This window comes from Polypterus senegalus, chromosome 8 (assembly GCF_016835505.1).
Source record: "Polypterus senegalus isolate Bchr_013 chromosome 8, ASM1683550v1, whole genome shotgun sequence".
In the NCBI taxonomy this organism is placed as follows: domain Eukaryota; kingdom Metazoa; phylum Chordata; class Cladistia; order Polypteriformes; family Polypteridae; genus Polypterus; species Polypterus senegalus.
Genome location: NC_053161.1, coordinates 137,887,535 through 137,910,038, shown reverse-complemented (window position 1 = coordinate 137,910,038; position 22,504 = coordinate 137,887,535). Strand labels below are relative to the sequence as shown.

At 38.5% G+C, this 22,504-nt stretch overlaps 1 protein-coding gene across 2 annotated transcripts in view; it reads left to right on the top strand.

The window, feature by feature from the left end:
* The window catches only part of LOC120534313 (putative tetratricopeptide repeat protein 41), a 98,894-nt gene that overhangs the window by 41,593 nt on the left and 34,797 nt on the right, over window positions 1-22,504 (top strand). For both annotated transcript variants that reach the window (XM_039761808.1, XM_039761807.1), the window contains exons 6-8: window positions 1,256-1,700; window positions 8,803-9,042; window positions 21,997-22,192. In XM_039761808.1, the coding sequence (XP_039617742.1) occupies window positions 1,256-1,700; window positions 8,803-9,042; window positions 21,997-22,192 (881 nt within the window). The remainder of the gene's footprint in view (window positions 1-1,255; window positions 1,701-8,802; window positions 9,043-21,996; window positions 22,193-22,504) is intronic.

The window sequence follows — 22,504 nt, the reverse complement described above, 5'->3', positions numbered from 1 at the left end:
AGCAACAGATCTAAGACATTAACAAGTACTGGATGTGATGAAAGACCCTCAAAGGGAATACTGAGATCACATCAGGCTAATTTAAATTTGTCAGTCAATCGAACAGCAAGTATTTGAATACCACCCCTTTTTTCATCTCAGTTGTGTCTGTATAGTGCTCTTCACTGAATATAAGTTCAAGGCGTTTCTAGACATCTCCTGCTTTAACGCTGTATACCAAAATCCTTTGCTTATGCAAACACACATTAAAATAAACTATTTCAATTTGTTTAACATAACAATCATGGCTGCATAAATCCACTAATATTATCATTTTTTATTTCTAGTTGAGAACAGAGGAAAGGAAATCAAAAACTCCAACCCAAATCATATCTTGTCTGCAGTTTAACTTGCAATCTGCCTCATATTTTTTGACCCTGGACTTGTCTCAGTTAATAATTTGGCAGTCCCAAAAAGCAGATTTTCATTTTAAATTATATTAGATTAAATAATATTAATACTGTATTGTTAAAAAATATAATTTTGTAAAGCATTTTGACTTATTCTGTTTTTGCTTTTGGATTTTTGATAAGCTAACTTACCTACTTTATGTAGTATTACACTGTGTTCCAGGCCTGAAAATTATTGTGCCTTATTGTTAGTATATCTACATACTTTTGAATTTGTTGTTCTGGTTTTTGATTATGGATCCTCATTTAGCTGCCTAAATCAAATTTTAGAATCTCACATTAATATGTTTTATATGTAGTCAGTGTTATTTCTTCCAATGGTACATTTCTCAAACTTTGCAGTTGTGTGGGAGTCTGTTGTTGGATAATGCAACTAATCTATGGCATAGCTTGGGGAAGCTGGCGGTCAGCTGGAATGTAAAAGTTTGAGTCTCCTGAGAAATAACAACCTGGAGTTCAAGTACTGGGAGTGGCAACCCAGCCTACTGTGCTACTATAACTTTGAGTTTGGGGAAAAAATGGTCAGCTAAACAAAAAATGGAAATGGAATAAAGTTTTGTGTGCATGTACCCTGCAATGGATTGGCACTAGGGAGTTGCCACTTTTTACCTGGTGCTACTGGGATGGTTGTGCCTGTTTCCGGCACATCCAAACTGGATAAGTGAGTTACAATCTGATGGCTTTAGAAGTCTGCATCACTCAGCCTGCTTCACTTAACAAAAGAAGTACAATAAACATTATATATATATATAGATAGTTTTATGCATGGTCTTATTTTGTAATTTCTTTTATTTTCCCTATTACAGGTGAAAGAGTTTCAGTGGATGCCAGTATTGCCACCAAACTGCAAGTGTGTATTGTCCACGACATTTTCTGATCTGTCCTACAAAAGCATTATCCACCGGCAAGATGTTCAAGTACTCCACTGTACTTGTCCATCAGACACAGTCAGAGGTAGAATCCTCCAGAAACACCAGGCACTTCCAGAAAAAGAAATTCCAAGTACTCTGCTGTGGAATATTATGCATAAAAAATTAAGCAAACTCCCGGCTGTCTTGGCTGTCCTGGGCCGTGAACTGCGTACCTGTGGAGTCTTTAGTGATGAAGAAGTATGCATGGAAGAGTATTTAGAAGTTCATTCTCTTCATGAACTATGGGGCTTAGTTTTAAAGCGCTGGGTACAAGATTACAGTTGGACAGCTGAGAAAAAAAGAAGTAAGAAGAAGAGAGAATCTAGTTCACATTCTGAAGGTAAGCAGCAACCTCAGAATGAATTTAGTGGTAAGGCTGTGCACTGACTGACAAAGCCAGAAATGTGTCTGTTTTTATTTTGTCGATTTGCCATGTTTGAGTTTTCTCCTTGTGTTGTTGTTTAATTCTGAGGCTGCTCATATGGATGCACATACATGTTGAACACACAACATTAAAATTTGTTGTAGCAAAGGAAATGCTATAATAATGTAGAAATAAGAAGCTAAAAACACATAATTGCCAACATGATATGTAGTCAAGATCAAAGTGACTGGCTTTGCACTTCAAGAAGAACTCCACAGCCAATATACTATATGTTGTAATATCAGATGTTTATTTACTCCACATAAAATATTACTTGTATTATTATTTTGCAAAATTTAGCTTTATATTACAGTCATTATTGAATTATTTTATAGTTATTTTATATTTTTAACAAGTACATCTGGTAACTGGGAAAGAGTTTTTGTTCTGAATATAAAACCACTGCCTCAGCCAAAATATAAGGGGTAGGGAACCTGCAATATATTGTTTAATGTAAAATATTATTCTTGTTTGCTTCCACAAGGACAGGCAGATGATTCAATTGGTTTTACCAAATTGCCACTAGTGTGTCTGTGCATAATAATAGGCCTGGGTGCCACCGGCAATCAACTAGCATTTTGTCAAGTTTTGGTTCCTACCTTGCAGCAACTGGGCTAAACTCCTCTTCCCTCATAACCCAAAACTAAATTTTAGCAGTTTAGATATTTACTATATTAATGGTATAGTGTGATTATACTGTAGTGAATTTGGAAGCACTGCCTAAATGGCAGAGTATTGTTATGGCTTCGCTTCATACAGTGTACGTTGTTGCCAAAAGCTCCAAGGCCCATTTGCTGCTAATCGGGTAGTGCATGAATTCAGTTATAATTTAATTTATGTGGATCAAAGATGAGAATTCCCTCAGTGTAACAAGAAATGCTGGTTTCATATATTGGTGGGATTTTATCATATGGTTTATAAAGAATGATATATCATGAACTACTTTATTTATCTTAGCATGTGCATGTTCTACATCTATTCTCTGGCATTTCCTGTCCATTAACTGAAAAATCCCCATAATAAATATTGTAGCAGTAGGGGGGGGGCGCTCCCTTGAGCCCTCACTTACCACGCCAAACACCAGGTAAAAGTGCTACAATAATTCTTTTTATTATAATAATGTGCACTAAGCACCTTCCACTCCACACTACTCATAAATAACCAATCACAATAACAATAATAAATCAATCCTCCACTCCCAGATGCGTTGCCCTCCTACCACCCAGCTCAGCTCATTGTCTGGGAGTTCCCATGGTCCTTTTATAGCTCCCGACCCGGAAGTGTTCTCATCCTTTAGTCCATAGTTCCTTATCACTTCCGGGTCAGATAAAAGTCCTTTTTCTCACCCTGAAAGTACATCATTCCTTCCGTTCATATGACTTGGAAGTACTTCCGGGGCATACGGCAACTAACACTCCCCAAGCCTCCCTATAGCGGCTCCTGGTGGCCTCCATGGTATCCAGCAGGGCTGTCCATAAAAACTACAATGTCCATGAGGCTCCGCTGGAATTCGGAGACCTTCCATGCCGCTGTGAGGGCTCCCTCTAACGGCCTGGGGGTATTGGCCGGGATACAAAGCCGGCCAAGAAATGGGGGTTTATATATTGGTGTGATTTTATCATCTGGTTTATAAAGAATGATATATCATGAACTACTTTATTTATCTTAGCATGTGCTTGTTCTACATCTATTCTCTGGCATTTCCTGTCCATTAACTGAAAAATACCCATAATAAATATAGAACTCATAATAAATAAAAAATGTAAACATTGTTATATACACTGTATGTACTGTTGAATTTGTGAATTCCAGGATAATTCATGATATTTCCATTTAGACAAGTTCTTTTAAGTTGCTTTGTCAGTTGCTTTTAAACTGGTTTGAAACAAACATTTGGAATTGTGTCAGTTTGACTTTAATCCTTTATTTTAGAAGAGACTTTGTATTGGGTTTTCAAGGTTTCTTACATGAGTAATCACACATTGTTATTGTTTATGCCTGTGTACAAATACAGAATTAGAAAATTACTTGGTCTATTATTACCAGGTAAGGTCAGGTCAGGTTGGGGAGCATGGACTGGTACAATGCATTGCCACACCTACCAAATGACGAAACAGCTTGGGATCGCAGTTGCCAACCTCCAGGCCAACACACAGTCCATTCCCACCCTCCAGATATGACCATCTATCTGCTGCAGCCAGGTCCCCATGGCCTGGTTGAGCCGCTCAGGTCCTCAACAACGTGGCTCCTACGAGCCAGATCACCATCTGGGAATAGCACTACATTTGGGACTCCGTTAGCAACCACTCGTTCTACACAAAGTCAAACCACCAGTACCTAATGATTCACCAAAGAGAAGCAATACCGAAGGTGTCAAGTCTTCATGTATGGTCACTGGATATCAACTGTGTCTCACAACCTTTAGCAAAACAAGAAGCATCAGGATTCTAAAGATATCAGGAGTACCCCATACCCCTTTCCAGCAACCTCAAGAACCCCCATGCTCTCCCAATCCATCTATTGACTTCATAGGAAGAGTCACCAGAGACATGAATGTCAAGAACAAGGTCGACATTCTCTCCACAGGCAGAAACACTGCTGATGGCTGTGCCCAAGAGGTCATTAAAGGCCTGGATCTTGGTTTTTATCCAGGACACTCACAAGCCCGGACACTCAGACTCCTCGCTGAGGCCCACCAATCAGAGCCTCCATTGACTCTGCAAAGATCACAGCATTGTTGGCCAAGTCAAGATCATTGAATCTTTATTCACTAGCAGATGCCCCATAACCAATGGACCACTCTACCCTGCCCAACACTCAGTCCATACAAGCACTGAACAAAGTAGGAGCAAGAACACACCCTTGACGAACCCCAGTATCAACTGGGAAAAACAAAGAGGTTCTGCCTCCACTGTGCACAGCACTCACAGTACCAGTGTATAGGCCGGCCATGACATCCAGCAACTTCGGGGGATCACATGATAGTCGTAGGATGTCCCACAGGGCAGCTCAGTCAACTAAGTGGAATGCTTTATGAAAATCGACAAAGGCTGCAAAGAAATCTTTGACGTACAATTCAAATAAATGACATGTATGCTTTTACTTATGAGTTATAGTAATAAAAATTTAGTTTGCCTTTAAAAACCAAACAAATGATACAAATTTAGTGTTTGCAGGCTCATATGTAGCAATGAAGTATGCTCATTTGCTTATCCAACTAACTGCATGTTTCAGCGATTACATGTCTCGTTTAACACAGTGCACATCATATTAATAGGTAGATGTCCCTTCAAAGCATTGAAACACTAAATGTGTTTTATTTTGGTATTAGAAAATGAAGCAGCTTATGTTATTGCTGGCTTATACAAGGTAAATAGCCTCTCCATTTGAATCATCAGTGTTCAATTGCTGCAAATGCTTTTAGCACTGCCAGTCTTTCCATATCCCACAGTCCTATATGCATGTGAGGTCTCCTCTGCAACCTTGAAGTATATATGGTGGTTGGAAAATGGACAGATGCTTGGACTGATGGACATCTGCAGAAGTGCTCATTACAGTCAGAGAATGCAAAGTCTGTGTTCATTTATCAAGATTGTGTATTTAAAATTGATTAATCTTGTTATCTTTTCATCTCCTCTTACAAATATATGACAATACAAGTAAAATAATTACACCCCATTTGATTTTTTTCTAAACTAATTTTATAATAGGAATAATGTGCCAATTAAAACGAGCCTGCACCTGTTTTGTTTTTTTTCCTTTCTTCATCTTTTTTTTAATAACTACTGCAATTCTAGCACTAATGTGCTGGAATTCTCCTGCATGAGCACAAAGCATTTCCAAGCATGACTTCTGCTGTTTTTCATTTTGACATACATTATGTCGATGCAGTGCTGTAGCATTACCCCTGTGAGCCTCTTTTATATGTAATTTTTCCTCATATTTCTATCATGTAATATTGTGCCTTCTGGAGTAATTTGTCTACTTGCATTCACACATGAGTACAGTACCTACTGTATTAAATTAGTACCAACATATTAGTTCTTTCTGCTCTATGTCTATGTGAAAATGTGCCATATACATTTGTGTTTTTGTTTTATTTGAATAAATTTAGTGTTAAAATTAAATAAATTATTAGTCCATAGTAGATACAACAATTTACTTTAAAATCAGTCCAGAGAAAACAAAAGAAAAATAGAACTGCAAACGAAACAACCAAAACTCCACCCCAACCCAAGGGAAAGAGTAAAAGACATGAGCATAAAATCCTGATTTTATAACAGAACAATTAATAGCAAGAGTTAGTCAAAGACCTGGCACATTTATTGTAAAATTATTTTCATGAATTCTTTCTATGTTTAAGCCCATTGCTGCACTTCTTGTGTGATTTTGGGCTATATAAAAATAAATTGTATTGTATTGTTTTAAATACGTTTTGGATATATCCTCTTAAATAAAATTAGATTTTTTTTATTTTGAGATAATATAGAATGTCCCTTACCCACTGAGTTGTAGAAGTTGTGGAAATGTTCCATTAAAGTAAAATAAGTCTACTTGCTAGTAGTGTAAGGATGAGGCATATAGAATAATGGAAGAGCCTGCGCAAAGGAGTTGTTGATGTCGGTGGTAGCGAGGGTGTGCAGTCCTCAATCACACTGCTTCACTTCCTGTCGGGAATCCATATGGCAAGCCAAGTGCAAAGTGACGAGGTATGTCAGGAAGTTGTGCTAGTAGTGTAGTACAGCACTTTACAAACACTATATTTTCCCCATGCATTTTAATCCCATCTAGGTGTACATCTGAGAAGTATATAAAGATGCTTGTCCAAAGTTATGTTCATCTACTGCATTCCCAAAACATATGGTCTAGTGATGCTGAGGGTAGATGCCAAAGCTGACAATTTGGATCTTCCCCGGGTTCATTTTACACAATTTTCAATAAGATAAATGTGATTAATATAAGATGTTTTAGCTGAATTAAGTAATACTTTCTGCAAATTGAACTAGAGTTTATTTTTTGCTTGGTTGAGTGACACTCCTTTTCCGAGATGCTAATTGATAGATCTCTCTCGCACTGTTCCTGGGGTTGTTGAAAGGTAGATTGCTTGAAATATTTTATATATTTGAAATGCTGTCCTGAGTCTTCATCAAGACAATAGATATATGAACGTGAAGTGTAACAAAATTTCTACTTTGTATATAGGAAAAAGTGTTTAGCTGGAAAATTACATTTGGAGCATAGCATAATTGTTTATAATTGCAAATATGTTGTCAATATAAAGATCTCTAAGTGTCTTAATCCATAACTTAAATACTGAGTAGGATTGAGAAGGTTGAAAGAGGTGATTCTCATGAACATGGGCAACAGATGCATCCTACAGTACATTGGTTTCATATTTTAAATAACTGGTAGATGTCTGGTTGCTGGCAAATTGATGACAATATTGACTTTAACCAGAGCAAGTCATACAAAGAAAATTTAGAAAAAGATTTGTTTTCAATTGCAAACTAGGCCGGTATATTTTTGTGAATTTCTGCCAGTTTCTAAGACCTTATTGTGTGTTCATTTATTGCCCAGTAGCAAAACAGAAAGTTTGGTAGTGCTATGCAATATCTTAATCTTTAAGCTAGCTATGGCCTGGTATCTAGATTTTTACTGATACAGTGGACCAATACAGGGAAAGTTTCTCCATCTTTGTTATCTGAAAGTATGCTGAACTCTCTTTCTGGACTTCCTCTTCATGAATTCACAAGTGTTGTGCTGTCCCTTGGTTATAAACTTATCAAGTGAGGTCACGTGTGCCTGTCTGCTAATATTTATGGTTGCCTCTTGAAAGAAAGAACAATATGCTTTGAGGAGTTTGCTGTTTTTTTGTTTCACCCTAAACTTTGGAACCCTCATGTGGAGGCAGACAAGTATTCTGCAAATCTGTTTTTTTTCTTTTTCACTATTTTAATATTTTATTTTTATTGTTACACTTCCTGTCGGGAATCCATATGGCAAGCCAAGTGCAAAGTGACGAGGTATGTCAGGAAGTTGTGCTAGTAGTGTAGTACAGCACTTTACAAACACTATATTTTCCCCATGCATTTTAATCCCATCTAGGTGTACATCTGAGAAGTATATAAAGATGCTTCTCCAAAGTTATGTTCATCTACTGCATTCCCAAAACATATGGTCTAGTGATGCTGAGGGTAGATGTGTTTTTGACTGCTAAATTAATTATCCATCCATCCATCCAGTGCCTAACCCGCTGAATCCAAACACAGGGTCACGGGGGTCTGCTGGAGCCAATCCCAGCCAACACAGGGCACAAGGCAGGAACCAATCCTGGGTAGGGTGCCAGCCCACCGCAGGACACACAGACAAACACACCCACACACCAAGCACACACTAGGGCCAATTAAGAATCGCCAATCCACCTAACCAGCATGTCATTGGACTGTGGGAGGAAACTGGAGCGCCTGGAGGAAACCCACGCAGACACTGGGAGAACATGCAAACTCCACGTAGGGAGGACCCGGGAAGCGAACCCAGGTCTCCTAACTGCGAGGCAGCTAAATTAATTATTTGGCTTTTATTATTCTTGTGATTTTTTCATTGTTTACGTATTAAGATTTTGTCCTTTTTCCTGTATTCTTTTATCCTGTTTTTTAAGTGTCTGTTTTGACTTGCTATGCCTACTGACATTTGCTTTTATTCATGCCCCCTCATTACCCAGCCATCAGTCTCACATAAATCTATTGTTTAATGATGTTGCCAGCTGCTATGGTCATTTCACGTTCAGCCAAGGCCTCCTTGGTCATGAATAGGGTAGAATACATAAAAATCCCTTGTGGGCTGAGATTAGAGTAATAAGGGAACACAAAATCACAGATTTATTACAAAAAATTGAATAGAATGAGTCTGTTCCATTACTATAAATTATGAACTACATCCACAGGTTTATGCTATTTGTTCCATATCATTATATGTTTCTTAACCCAAGGATGATTTTACTATATTTATATCTCAACAGGGATGAAAGGCTGGGTGCCTGATGTTTTATGCTTAATTCGGCTGTCTCACGGTGGACTCAGTGAAGATGAACTCCTGAGCCTCTTGAGGATACTGGGATACAGTGGGCCTTTAGAAGTTCCCAACCTTGCCTGGGCCTCTTTTCGTTGTAGTGTATGGGAATGGATTCAAGAGCAACCTGATGGAATGATTAACTTTAACCACCTTTCCATAAGCCAGGCTGTAGACCATTTCATACTGAGTAAGTGTGTGATTTCTGTTTTATTTCTAATGTTTCCATGAAAGGTACTGAAAAGGTAATTTTTCATTGGTGAACAAGAAAAAATTACTAAATAGTATTCTAAAACTTATTAACTTAGTGTTACATGCACAATTTGCAGTACTTTCCCCTAGAACCCTAAAACAAAGGGAGGGCTGCACACTGCTATGTCCACTGCTCTCAGTATTCAATTTCTGAAAGGACCTTTGAATACCTTGACAATGGCAGGCTGCTCACTGCTAGCCCCCAAGTCGCAACTTACTCCTAGTTTTCCACCCCTGCATGGACTTAAGTGGAATGGGAATCTCCCCACTTTATTACTGGACCTGTAGGACCTGGATTAGATTTCCTCTTCCTACAGACCTTTTATGACCTAGATAAGCATCTCAATCCTTCATCTTCTAGAAATGCCAATCCCTCAGTAATTGATAGTGTCATAGTACGGAAAAGGCACTTTCAGTGAGATAATACTAAAACTTTATTTCAATCTAAACAGTATTTTTTTCAGAGGAACTAGGCATATGTCAGTTGTTAAGATAAAATGAAAACATTCAGCCTGAATGATTCAAGTTAAAGTCACACAGCAGTCTTCATATCATATATCATATCATATACTGTATTTTGCATAAAATATGAAAAATTGGCTTTTAGTTGTTACATTCTTTGTCTTCTTAGGCCAAATGTGATGGTTGTGGACTTTGGAATGCTATCAAACAAATCCAAATCATATTATGTGATATAATCTACTGCTCTGTATTTGTAATAATTCTATTGCACTATGTTATATTGTATTGAGGATTACTTATTTTTTGTTCTGTGTATTGTAATGTATGACCCCCTTTTTTTGACACCCACTGCACACCCAACCAACCTGGAAAGGTGTCTCTCTTTTTGCTTGTCTTCTTAGAGAGTCAAGGCTGGGGGGCTGTCAAAAGACAGGGCCTGTTAAAGCCCATTGCATCACTCCTTGTGTGATTTTGGACTATACAAAAATAAATTGTATTGTTTTGCGGTGGCCTAGCCCTAGAATAATGTTGAAGAAGTGCTTCTAAATCTTTTCCTTTAGAGAGTGCCTTGATGGCTGGTTATGCAATAATTGGTAATAGCTGCATCAGCCAGAACTGGACAATTTATAATAACCTACTTGTCAGTTAACTCAAAATTCCTAAGCACCTATTTTATACCTTCTTACAAATGATCACACACACAAGAAAATTTACCTGAAATTAAAGTTTTGTACAATGTAACTATCAGCATTTGCGTTTACATTTGCATATCCTCATGTGCCTGTCAGTCTATTTGTATACACCCCATCCTCCTAGTCATCTTGAAAAACACTTACTCATTATTATGACTTCATTGTCATGTGCTCGCTGACCAAACCTTCTGTTCAAAAGGAGACACCTGTTAAACTCATGTTTAAATACACAATCAAAAATAATGGTAGCCTTCTCTTATGAGCTCTACAGTACAGTCTTGTTTACACAATTTATTCAATTGAAAAAACTGTATATTATCTAAATAATTCTATATTCCTATATTAACACATCTCACAAATTAAATTAAACATTATAAGTCTTATTTAACAAACTGTAAAAATTAGATTAGATTAGATGAGATAAAGTTTATTAATCCCATGGAGAAATTCAGATGCATACAGTAGCAGAACCATAAAAACAAGGATATGTATTCAAAGGGACAAATAATACAGTCAATCTAGCAATCAATCAATTGATAAGTAAATAATAAAAATAAATAAATAATGAAATTCATGTATATTGTGCAAATATTTCCAAATGGTTTATCAAAATGAACTTAACAAATGTCCCAGGAGGAAGCACTGAATTGCCTGATAGCGTTGGTTATAAAAGTCCCCCAGAAGTGCTTTTTACCACACAGTGATGAAATGAACACATGGCTAACAGTGCTCCAAGAGAGTGCCTCCTGGGTGGTGGTTGGGGTGTTTCATGATGGCACCCAGTTTTGCCACCAACCTCTTTTCTACAATAGCGCCTTCCAGTGTGTCCAAGGTTTGCTGGGTAATGGCACAGAATTTCCTAGTGTGTTTGCTCAGGCATTGTGCTTCTTTTGTGCTCAAGTTCCCCAGGAGACTGCAAACACATTGGCTACTATGGACTGATAGAACATTTCCAGCAGCTTGCTGCATACATCAAAAGACCTGAGTCTCCATAGCATGTACAGTCTGTCTGGCTCTTCTTATACAATGCCACTGTGTTGTCAGACCAGTCCAGTGTGTTGTTTATATAGGCCCCCAGGTACTTGTAGCTCCACACCACTTCCACGGCCTTCCCTGGATGGTGGCTGTTCTCAAAGGCTCCTTGGCACATCTGAGGTCCATCACAAGCTCTTTTGTCTTGCTGATGTTGAGTTGCAGGTTATTGTCCCTGCACCACAGGGCAAAGTCCTCCACAACATTCATGTACTCTGACTAATTCCAGTGTTAATGCAGCATGTAATAGAGGAATCATCTGAAAACTTCTGTAGGTGGCATGCGCTGATATTGTGCTGGAAGTCTGTTGTGTAGAGGGTGAACAAGAAGGGAGACAGGACAGTTCCCTGAGGTGCTCCAGTATTACATACCACCATTTCTGACACTATTGGTCAAATAATCCATGATCCAGAGATTGCAGTGGCATCAAGATATAAAGCCTTTAACATATTTCCCAGTGGCGGAGGTAGAATGATGTTAAGAGCACTGGAAAAGTCAAATAAATTTATCCAGACTGTGGTGCCAGCTTTGTCCAAGTGGGAGTAGGTTCTGTGGAACATGTAAATGAGAGCATCTTCAATACCTATATGTGTCTGATAGGCAAACTGCACAGGATCCAGATGTTCTAAAACCAGGGTTTGCAGCTGTTTTAGGACCAGACTCTCAGGTCTTCATGATGATGATGTATGAGCGAATGGTCTGAAGTCCTTGGGATCACTGGAATGCCCTTTCTTTGGCACAGGGATTACACATGAAATTTTCCACAGTTGAGGAACCTTCTGCAGATTTATGGAAATGAAGAACAGGCGCAGATGGACCCTGTAGAGCTGGCTGGCACATGTTTTCAGCACCCTGGAACTGATTCCAACTGGCCCTGAAGCATTGTTTATACAGGGTGTTTCCAACTCTCTCCTCACTTGATCAGCACAGGCATATAGTCCAGGAAGTGGAGGGGTTCCGGAGGCCACAGGTGTGATATCATAGTAGGGGAAGGTTGTGTAGGATGGAGATTGCAGTTGGAATTCCGGAATTTCCCTAGCTTGCTCACAGAAGCTAGGGCTGTACTGACAATACTGAGTCTAACCTGTTGAAGAACTGGTTCAGTTCATTAGATATGCTCTTGTTTCTTTTCTGTCCATGTATTGTAGCCTGCTTGTAGCCAGTGACATTCATCAATGCATTCCACACTTCCTTTATGTTGTTTTGTTGTAACCTGTGCTCAGGTTTGTTTCTGTAGTGGGCTTTCTCCTCATAGAGCTTCTTCTTCAGTTCTGACTGCACCTTCTTCATCTCATCCTTATCTCCAGACCTGATAGCTCTCTTATACATATTATAGGGCTTTCAAGTCTTTTGTGATCCATGGCTTGTTGTTGGGAAAGCAGTGAACTGTAGTCTGTGAGAAAATGGCTAAGTCCGTCTGTCCTGGCCATGTGATTCACAAAGCATATCCCAGTTAGCGATTTCAAAGGTATCCTTAAAGAGCAGTATTTTTCACCCCAAGAGGGCTGAAACTAGGTCACAGTGTCGAAGTAGGTCCTTAGTCTGAAAAACTTCAACATATTTTTAAAACATACAATTATACACAATGCAGTACATACCCTGTAAACCAAAGCTATATGTTTTTTTTTTATTTTGAAGTAAATCTTGCTTAGTTTCACTTGTAAATTATTTCTAAGAGTGTAGTATAATCTGTGCTCTCTTGTCCTTGGCTTTATTTGTTTGTAACATTTTCATTGCCATGCTAGTTTGTGAATACATTGAAAACCACACTTTTGGTTTATATAAGTTACTTCAATCAAATGCTAATATTTAATACAGAAATAAACAAACAAGAATGGAATGTGTTCATTTTTTCCTGAAGCAATTTCTTATTATTACAGTGCAGAATATTGCTGAAATAATGTGCACATGCACACAGCCTCAAGATATTTTTAACCCGATTTTAGTTACAGTTTATGCAAAAATCTGCTTGTGGTATCATTCTCTTCATCTGATGTTTGCAGATCTGATTTCTTAGCATCACTTTTTCTGTTATGTGACTATATTTTTGCATCTTGAGTTTTGTAATTGAGGTCATAAAATCTTTTAAAATTATACTACATTGTAACACTATTAAGTCCAGGTTATAGGTATTTATGTAGCTTTCTATGACCATATGAAGGCATTCAGATCTAATCCACTCTCTTATGATGTGTATTGGTCTAGTATCTTTCCTGAATGGTTTGCAGACAAGGGTTCATGGCCCATTTTGCATATTCATTACCTTTTAGTTTTTGATGATCGGTATTCTAATCAAAGTGGAAGTCCTTTCAACACTTGCAGTACACCCATCCTATAAAATGCTGTACAAAATAATTAAAAAGTTACAAGAAGAAGTTTAATTTAAAATTGGGGGTGGGGGGATTGGTGTTACACACCATTATTAGAAATAGTGTACTCATTACATTTACAATATTAAGAGAGAAACACTATCTGATAATGCACTTTATATAGGTATGATTTGTTCATGTTGTTCATAATTAAATTGCTGTGGTCTATTTATATTCATTTTTTTTAAGATTTAAGAATTTACTGTTAATGGATTGTATATATAAGTAAGTGCACAATCGCATAAGTGTGCACTGTACAAAAATTGATTGAATTGTATTGTACTTGTGTTTAATTTGTAGTTTGAGCCATGATTTTATTTCTGTATTTATGTGTGATTCTTCCAGGATGTCTGATTTTCTGTCACATCCATGGTCCTGTCAGGTGGATTGGCCCAGTGAACGTGAATATGCATATACTGTATATGTGAATTTGCTGTGTGATGTACTGGCATTTATGCCAAGGAAAGTTCCTGCCTTATTCACAATGGTATTTACTCAGACTCCAGGTCTAAATGACCAAATACTGATTAAACACGCTATATAAAATGCACCTGGAAACATGGAAACATGTTTAACAACCGGTAGTGGCAATTTGTTATAGTTCATGCTCATATAAATTATTATCAAGTATCTTGGGATCTTGTTCAAAAGTGAGCATTAGATTGAAGTAGTGGAAGCAGTTCTGTTAGCACTGTACTGGTCCATGTTAATGAAGTGGGAGCTGAGTCTAAGTACAAAACTCTCAGTTTACTGGTCAATCTACATCACTGTCCACACCTATGGTCATGAGGTGTGGGTAATGATCAAAAGAATAAGATAATTTTTTTTTTATGCAGGACTGCCAAGATGACACTATGTGATAGGACGAATAGCTCAGCAATTCATGAGAGCCTCAGAGTAGAGTACCTGCTCCTCCAGATCTAGAGGAGTTAGTTGAGGTGGTTTGGGTATGTCATAAGGATGATTTCCAGGTGGCTCCTCATGCATATACTTTTGGGTATGTCCCACTGGGTGGAAACCTTGCAGCAGACCCAGGACATACCTCAGGAATTATATCTCACGGTTGACTTGCATAAGCCTGGGAATTCCCCAGGAAAAGCCAGAATCTCTGGTGGGGACAAAGAAGTCTGGGGGGTGACCTTCTTGGCTTGCTGTCCCAATAACTCTCACCAAGAGAAGCAGTGTAAGAAGATGAGATAAGGTGATATAAAGCATTAGCTTTGGACAGCACAGGATAACAAAACATTCTATTGATTTTCTAGCATGCTTATCCAGTTCAGGATCAGACAGAGCCAGTGACTATCTGTGATGGCCTGGGTCAGCTCTGAACTCCCTTATTGTTTCCGTGAGACTCTTAAACCCAGAACCATCGATAGTCATAAACTGAGATGAGCTGGGCAAATGAGGACACATGCAGTCAGCAAGGGATTGGTGCAAAGTGTTCAGTGCTTTTATTAAAACCAGTCAGAAGTGTTCAAAAGTACAGAACATCATAATCTTCCATAAATAAATAAATATTCCATTAAAATATGAAAACTTGGAGGTTAAAATGTTCAGTAAATAATCCACTAAAAATACGTTAAAATCATGGCAGGGATCTATTCATCCATCTGCTTACATTTGTATGTGAATGTGCAATCAGCCAAGCAGCCCAATCGGCCCCGGAGTGGTGCCAGCATGTGCACACCCACACCCATTCAGAGTCTGCACTTTTTTATTTATTTAAAAATCATCACATATCTGTTATCACTCTATCCTGACAATGTTGGGCAGAAGTCAGGAATTAACCCTGTAAAGGATTTGTTGCAGTCAATTTGTTTTGTAATGCTGTTGTCTGTGAACATGCTGGAAGTTAGTCCAATGTATTAGGTGTTTCTGCTGTCTGTGAGCTTGGCCACTTTTTGTTACAGCTAATGTACATGGCACAAACACACATATACCCAAATCTGGCCAACACGGAGCTTTTAATTAACCATCACCATACTTAAAATGTGGGAGGAAAATTGGATTACACAAAGTAAACCCACACAGACATGGATATAGACTCAACACAAGCCTTTAGCTAACTCAGACTGACAATAGGAATTTGATGATTTTGTGATGCAAAGATGCACTAACAGGCAGGTTCAAATAGCAGTCTTTCCATATTCTATATTCAGAGGCAGCGCAAATGGCCGTTTGTCACTGACAATGGCTATCTAATAGTTTCAGGTCTTAGTAAACTCATTGTCAGAGTCTGTGTGTGTGCAAGCCAGATAACTTAGTTGATTTGATCTCGTGTATTTTTATAGCTGAATTATGCAAATTATGAATTAGAATAGATGTGCTACAATACAGTAAACTGTAAACCACATTAACTTTTCTTTGTCTCATGCTTTCTGGTGGCTTCCAGTAACTGGCCCCTAAATGACAAGGCAAAACCGAAGCTGATATCTAGAATACTAAGGCAAACAACCAAAAGTGTTAGTTATCTTATTGTGACCATTCCACTTTGTGATCCTGTATTAATTTACTTTAATATTGAAAGTGGGTGAATAAATTTTCAAATAACGTCACAATCAAACATGTCCTATTTTGATTATTTTCTGTTTTGCCTTGATGATTAATTTTTTCTTGTAAATAGTGTCCTTATGTGGCAACAGTTTTTTTTATAATTTGCAATAGTATGGTGTTGTACTGTGTTAGCCATTATGGACGCAATGTGACACCTTCTATTGGCTAACTTAAAAGATTACAATATTCAAGCTTTCAAAGAAAGCTGAAGAAGGGGCCTGAGCTGCCATGAAAACTTCCATATTGTAATCTTTTTAGTTAGCCAATAAAAGGTGTCATTTTGCTTGACTTCTCATTGCATTCATAATGTGCAAGAAGTGTGTACTTAATATTTATATTTTAACTAGCAAAATACCCGCGCTTCGCAGCGGAGAAGTAGTGTGTTAAAGAAGTAATGAAAAAGAAAAGGAAACATTTTGAAAATAACGTAACATGATTGTCAATGTAATTGTTTTGTCACTGTTATGAGTGTTGCAGTCATATATATATATATATATATATATATATATCTATACTAATAAAAGGCAAAGCTCACTCACTCACTCACTCACTCACTCACTCACTCACTCACTCACTCACTCACTCACTCACTCACTCACTCACTCACTCACTGACTCATCACTAATTCTCCAACTTCCGTGTGGGTGGAAGGCTGAAATTTGGCAGGTTCATTCCTTACAGCTTCCTTACAAAAGTTGGGCAGGTTTCATTTCGAAATTCTACGCGTAATGGTCATAACTGGAAGCTGTTTTCTCCATTTACTGTAATGGAGATGAGCTTGAACGCCGTGGGCGGAGTTTCGTGTGACATCATCACGCCTCACACGGAATCACGCAGTACATAGAAAATCAGGAAGACCTCCAAAAGCGCTGAAGAAAACATGCATTATATAATTGAGAAGGCAGCGAAACAATAAGAAGCGGCGAGTGACATATACAACCATATTGATGAGTTCTGCTACTGGAAACAAAGCACGATGTAAACCTACACTTTAAATTAAGTTCATAGACAGGCTGCGCTGGCGTTTGTAATTTAGTGCCTGCCCATATAAGGCCGTCCGTCAGCGGCAATCCAATAGCAAACTCCACTAAATATTCACGGGTTAAGGACTGTGCTTATGCAGAGGAAGATGAGATGGTCAGCGTGGTGTTTGGCACAAACTCAGCGAAACTGCGAGAGAAAGTTCTAAGTGCCAGGACTAAGGTAACATTAAATACAGCCATGGACATAGCACGAGATGGCACCAGCACAACTGGGAACTTCGATGCATGTACACCGAGGCTCACGTGAACTGGACGCAGTGCACAGATAAAAGCAACAGTTCCAAAGAGCTGAACAAAAACGAATTACACAATTGAAAAGGCAGCAAAAATATGAAGCGTCTGATACATACAAGCATATTCATAAATACAGCTACTGTGGAAACAAAGCACACGGTGGAAAAAGTCAATGTGCCGCTAAAGGAAGACAGTGTAAAAAACCCGTGCATGCAGTGTGTCAGGTCTCGGATAAAGAAGAAGACGAGCTGTTTATTGATGCAGTAAGAACGAATCGATGAATGAAACCTGTCATCTTTACAACGATTGACAAACACGGAATGTAACTTGAACACAACACATCCTACAAATACGAACCTGATTGAAAGAAATAATGATAATCAAATCATTGATGACAGCAACACTCAGTAACACTCACAAAACAAATACTGTATATTGACAGTCATGTTACGTTATTTTTAAAATGTTCCCTTTTCGTTTTCTAGCTTTTTTTAACACACTACTTCTCCGCTGCGATACATGGGTATATATATATATGTATATATATATATCCCGATCTACATACTCGAATAATGGATACTTTATTCGCCATCAATGATTGTTTTGGTAAAGCCATACTCAGTGTATTCATTAGATGAACGGTAAAAAGTAAGAGCGAGGGAGGATGACTTATTGAGGCATGCAGGCTGTAGTGCGCGTCAACTCTATCTGAATTGCGCGATCACATTTGAAAAAATATATCTTTTCAAGTTCTATTTAGTCCATATGTGTCAAACTCAAGGGCGGGCCACATCCGCCCGGCGTGTAATTATATCCAGCCCGCGAGATCATTTTATATACTGTATTATTGTTATTAATGGCCCGGGTATGTGAAGCGCTGGTAACACAATAAACTACAGATCCCATAATGCAGCGCTTCAGCTGCCTTGCCGAACACTTACCGCGTTAATCAAGTCTAGCTTATGATGCTGCAAGTTATTGCGAAGCTAGCTCACACGATGCTGAAGAGAAAAGTTGATTCTGAAAATAGAGCCTTTAAAAACCGATGGGAGGCTGAGTATATGTTTACTGAACCCGTGTGTCTCATTTGTGGAGCTAATGTGGCTGTAATTACAGAATTTAATCTAAGACGGCACTATGAGACAAAACATCAGGGAGTTCTGTGTTGTGGAGATTCTCAGGATGGATTGCAGGTGCTCATCAGTGAGGCTGAAAGACCTGAATGCAATGCAGAAGATACAGAAAGCAGAAGAATTAAATAAGAATCTGACACTGATGTATATATGTACGTAAGTAGGATTCGGTTAACGTTGGGAACCCGCGTAGCAAATTTCTTGAAGATGGGCCCATAAGTAGCAAAAACCTTTGAAAAGTTCAATATGGCGGCCAACAGTGGCATCATACTACCGAAACAACTACCAAATTTCAGCCTTCTACCTACACGGGAAGTTGGAGAATTAGTGACATTGGAAAGTTCAATATGGTGGCTGACAGTGGCATCATACCACCGAAATAAGTACGTACATTGGTTTTGGTTAGCGCAGGGAAGCCGCCTACCAAATTTCGTGAAGATGTGGCCATGAATAAGAAAGTTCAACATGGCGGACATTGTTGACCGTTATGACCGTTACGTGTAGAATTTCAAAATGAAACCTGCTTTACTTTTGTAAGTAAGCTGTAAGGAATGAACCTGCCAAATTTCAGCCTTCTACCTACACGAGAAGTTGGAGAATTAGTGACATTTGGTTAGCACAGGGAAGCCACCTACCAAATTTCGTGAAGATGGGGCCATGAATAAGAAAGTTCAACATGACCGTTACGTGTAGAATTTCGAAATGAAAAAGTAAGCTGTAAGGAATAAGCCTGCCAAATTTCAGCCTTCTACCAACACGGGAAGTTGGAGAATTAGTGATGAGTCAGTGACTCAGTGAGTGAGTGAGTGAGTCAGTGAGGGCTTTGCCTTTTATTAGTATAGATAGAAATAGTTTTACTGTCAAATAATGCAAAGAGTACATGACACGTGTTTCACCCTAATTCTGGGCTCATCAGGCGTACACACTCACTGCACCCCCTCTCGGGAATCGAACCTCGGACGTCAGCGCTAGAGGCGAAGCCTACATGCATCGAAGGTTCTGAGCTGTGCTTGTGCTATCTTGTGCGATGCGATATCCACAGCTTTATTTAATGTTAGCTAAGACCCGGCACTTAAAAGTTTCTCTCGCAGTTTCGCGGAGTTTGTGCCAAACACCACCCTGACCATCTCATCTTCGTTTCCATAAGCACAGCCCTAAACCCACGAATATTTAGCGGTAGAGTGTTTCTATTGGATTGCCGCTGACGGACGGCCTTATATGGACAGGCACTCAATTATGTGGGCGGTGTGACAATGAGAGACACAACTCCGCCTCACACGGCGACGGAGCTGCAGGCTATGGCCGGTATATATGTACATAAGTAGGTTCCAGTTATGACTGTTATGCGTAGAATTTCGAAATGACACCTGCCTAACTTTTGTAAGTAAGCTGTAAGGAATGAGCCTGCCAAATTTCAGCCTTCTACCTACACGGGAAGTTGGAGAATTAGTGATGAGTGAGTCAGTGAGTGAGTCAGTCAGTCAGTCAGTGAGGGCTTTGCCTTTTATTAGTATAGATATAGTAAATCTGATGCACATTTTTGTAGGCAGGAAATTTTGGATGTCTAAAAAATGATAAGTAAGACTGTTTGATTGCTGAATGGGCAAGTTTACACTCATTCATATTGAGTCAGTTTACAGTTACCAGATAACATGCATGTCTTTGGGATGTTGAAGGGACAATGGAGTACCCAGAGAAAAACCTGCACAAACATGGGGAGAATACGTAAACATCCTATAGATAGCGACCAGCCTGTAATTTGGTTGCAGTGTAAATACATTCAATAATCTTTAATTAAAATAAAATTAACTAAAATTGATTAGGCTTTACTGTTTCTCCAAAGTTATAATTTCCTAAAAAGTTATTTTTACATAAGCATATCGATGCAGTCAATGAATGGCATTGTGGATTCAGTGTGGTCCTCTTTAGGAACATCACTTTCACTTAAGCTGAACTTTATTCAATATGTATTAATTAACAATATAAAGATTGTCAGGAGGGACTGACGACTTCCTCCGTACCCACGTCATTATTACTTTTAATGAGGTGAGGTGAGGTCAGATTGGGAAGCATGCCTTGGTACAGTGCATTGCTGCACCCACCTCACGATGAAACAGCTCAAAGTTCCAGGTGGCAACCCCTAAGGTAGACATGCGGTCCGGTCCCATCCTCTGGAAATGACCATCTATTTGCCAAAACCATGTATTATGTAGGCATCCCGTTGGCCTGGTCCAGTTGCTCTGTCCTCAACAATTCACCTACAGGGAATCCGTAGTACTGTAACTAATGGTCCCTCACAATGCAGGTATTGTGCCTTATTCGGGACTCTGTGAGCAACCGCTTGTTCGACACAAATTCAAACCAGCGGTACCCAAGGATTCTCAGAATAGACACAGTACCAAAGGAGTCCAGTCTTTGTCTCAAGTCACCAGATAACATCCATGTCTCACAAGCATGTAGCAAAAACCCACCCTTGACAAACCCTAGAATCAACAGAGGTTCTGCCTCCATTCTGCACAGCACAATACCAGTGTACAGGCCAGCCATGACATCCAGCAATTTTACAGGCTTCCCGCGAAGTCTCAGGATTGATCAACTGAGTAGGACACTTTATAAAAAAAATAGATAAAAGCTGCAAAGAACTGCTAATGAGGAAAAAGACAAAAGCCTACCTTGGACCACAATCATAAGAAAGACTACGGCTCCACAGCCAAAACATCTGCAACCATGGACAAGTGTAATTAATATGAAAACATGGCCTTTGAAGTTATTTTCAATTCAGTTTATTCTAATAAAGCACACTTGCACATATAACATTTATCTCACAGCTCAGAAATTGCTATTGGTATAAAGGAGCCCCTGTAGTGTTTCCTTCTGTTGAATAATTTGTTGAATGAAAGAACACAGTGCTAGTGTGCCAGTTTATAATGGCACTCAGTTTTGTTTTTATGTTTTTATTCAATCCATCTCTACTACTACCAGGATTCAAGAGTATGTTCCAGATATTGATGTTCTCTTAATTTCTTTACAGTAGATAATTTCATTAAATCTTGATTCATGTAGCAAACAGAACATTGTGGCATGCTGTTTATAAATATTAAAAATATAGGTAATGTACAGTATATAAGCAGTTAAGTTTAGTAATCTCGCAAACCTTAAATAACACCTGCAATGGCCCTTGACATGTATGTAACCAAGTGCAAATCTCTTTTAAGTTTTTTTAAATTATATTTTTCTTTCCTAAAGAAGCTGTAATACTAGCTCTATGCCTTATCTGGAATGTATATATTTGTATGAGTCTATTATGTATAACTACACATTTTAGACTAAGGAACAAAAATTATCCTATTTACATTTTTTTTTTTACTTTATAGATTCGTTCCTTCCATTAAATGACGAATCTTCAAGTATTACTCATGCACCAAAGAGCAGAAAGAAGACCCTACACCGACATCTGGCACAGTTCTTTCGGCACCATCATTCTTTAGAGAGAGTCTATATGGAGTATCCCTGGCATCTAGAGAGATGTGCAAACTGGGATGAACTTCATATCTTTGTTTCTAATCTGGAGTAAGTAAACTGGAGCCAGCATTACTATTGTTGGATAAAAAAAATATAGCAGCTTTTCTGACATTTCGATTTTATGTTAAATGCATTTAATTCATCCTGTGTTATACTGTATATAGTGACTAATTATCTGTTATCAAGCTGACTTAATCCAATTCATAGTCTTGGGAGGGATGGGTAAGGTTTCTTGGCTGTAAGGTGGGAACCAACTGTGGCTCAGTCAAAGGGTTTTATATTTGTAACAATATGCAAAACACAGGAAATAAAAAATCTGACTAAGCTTATAAGAAATAACTGAAAGAACCCCAAACTTAA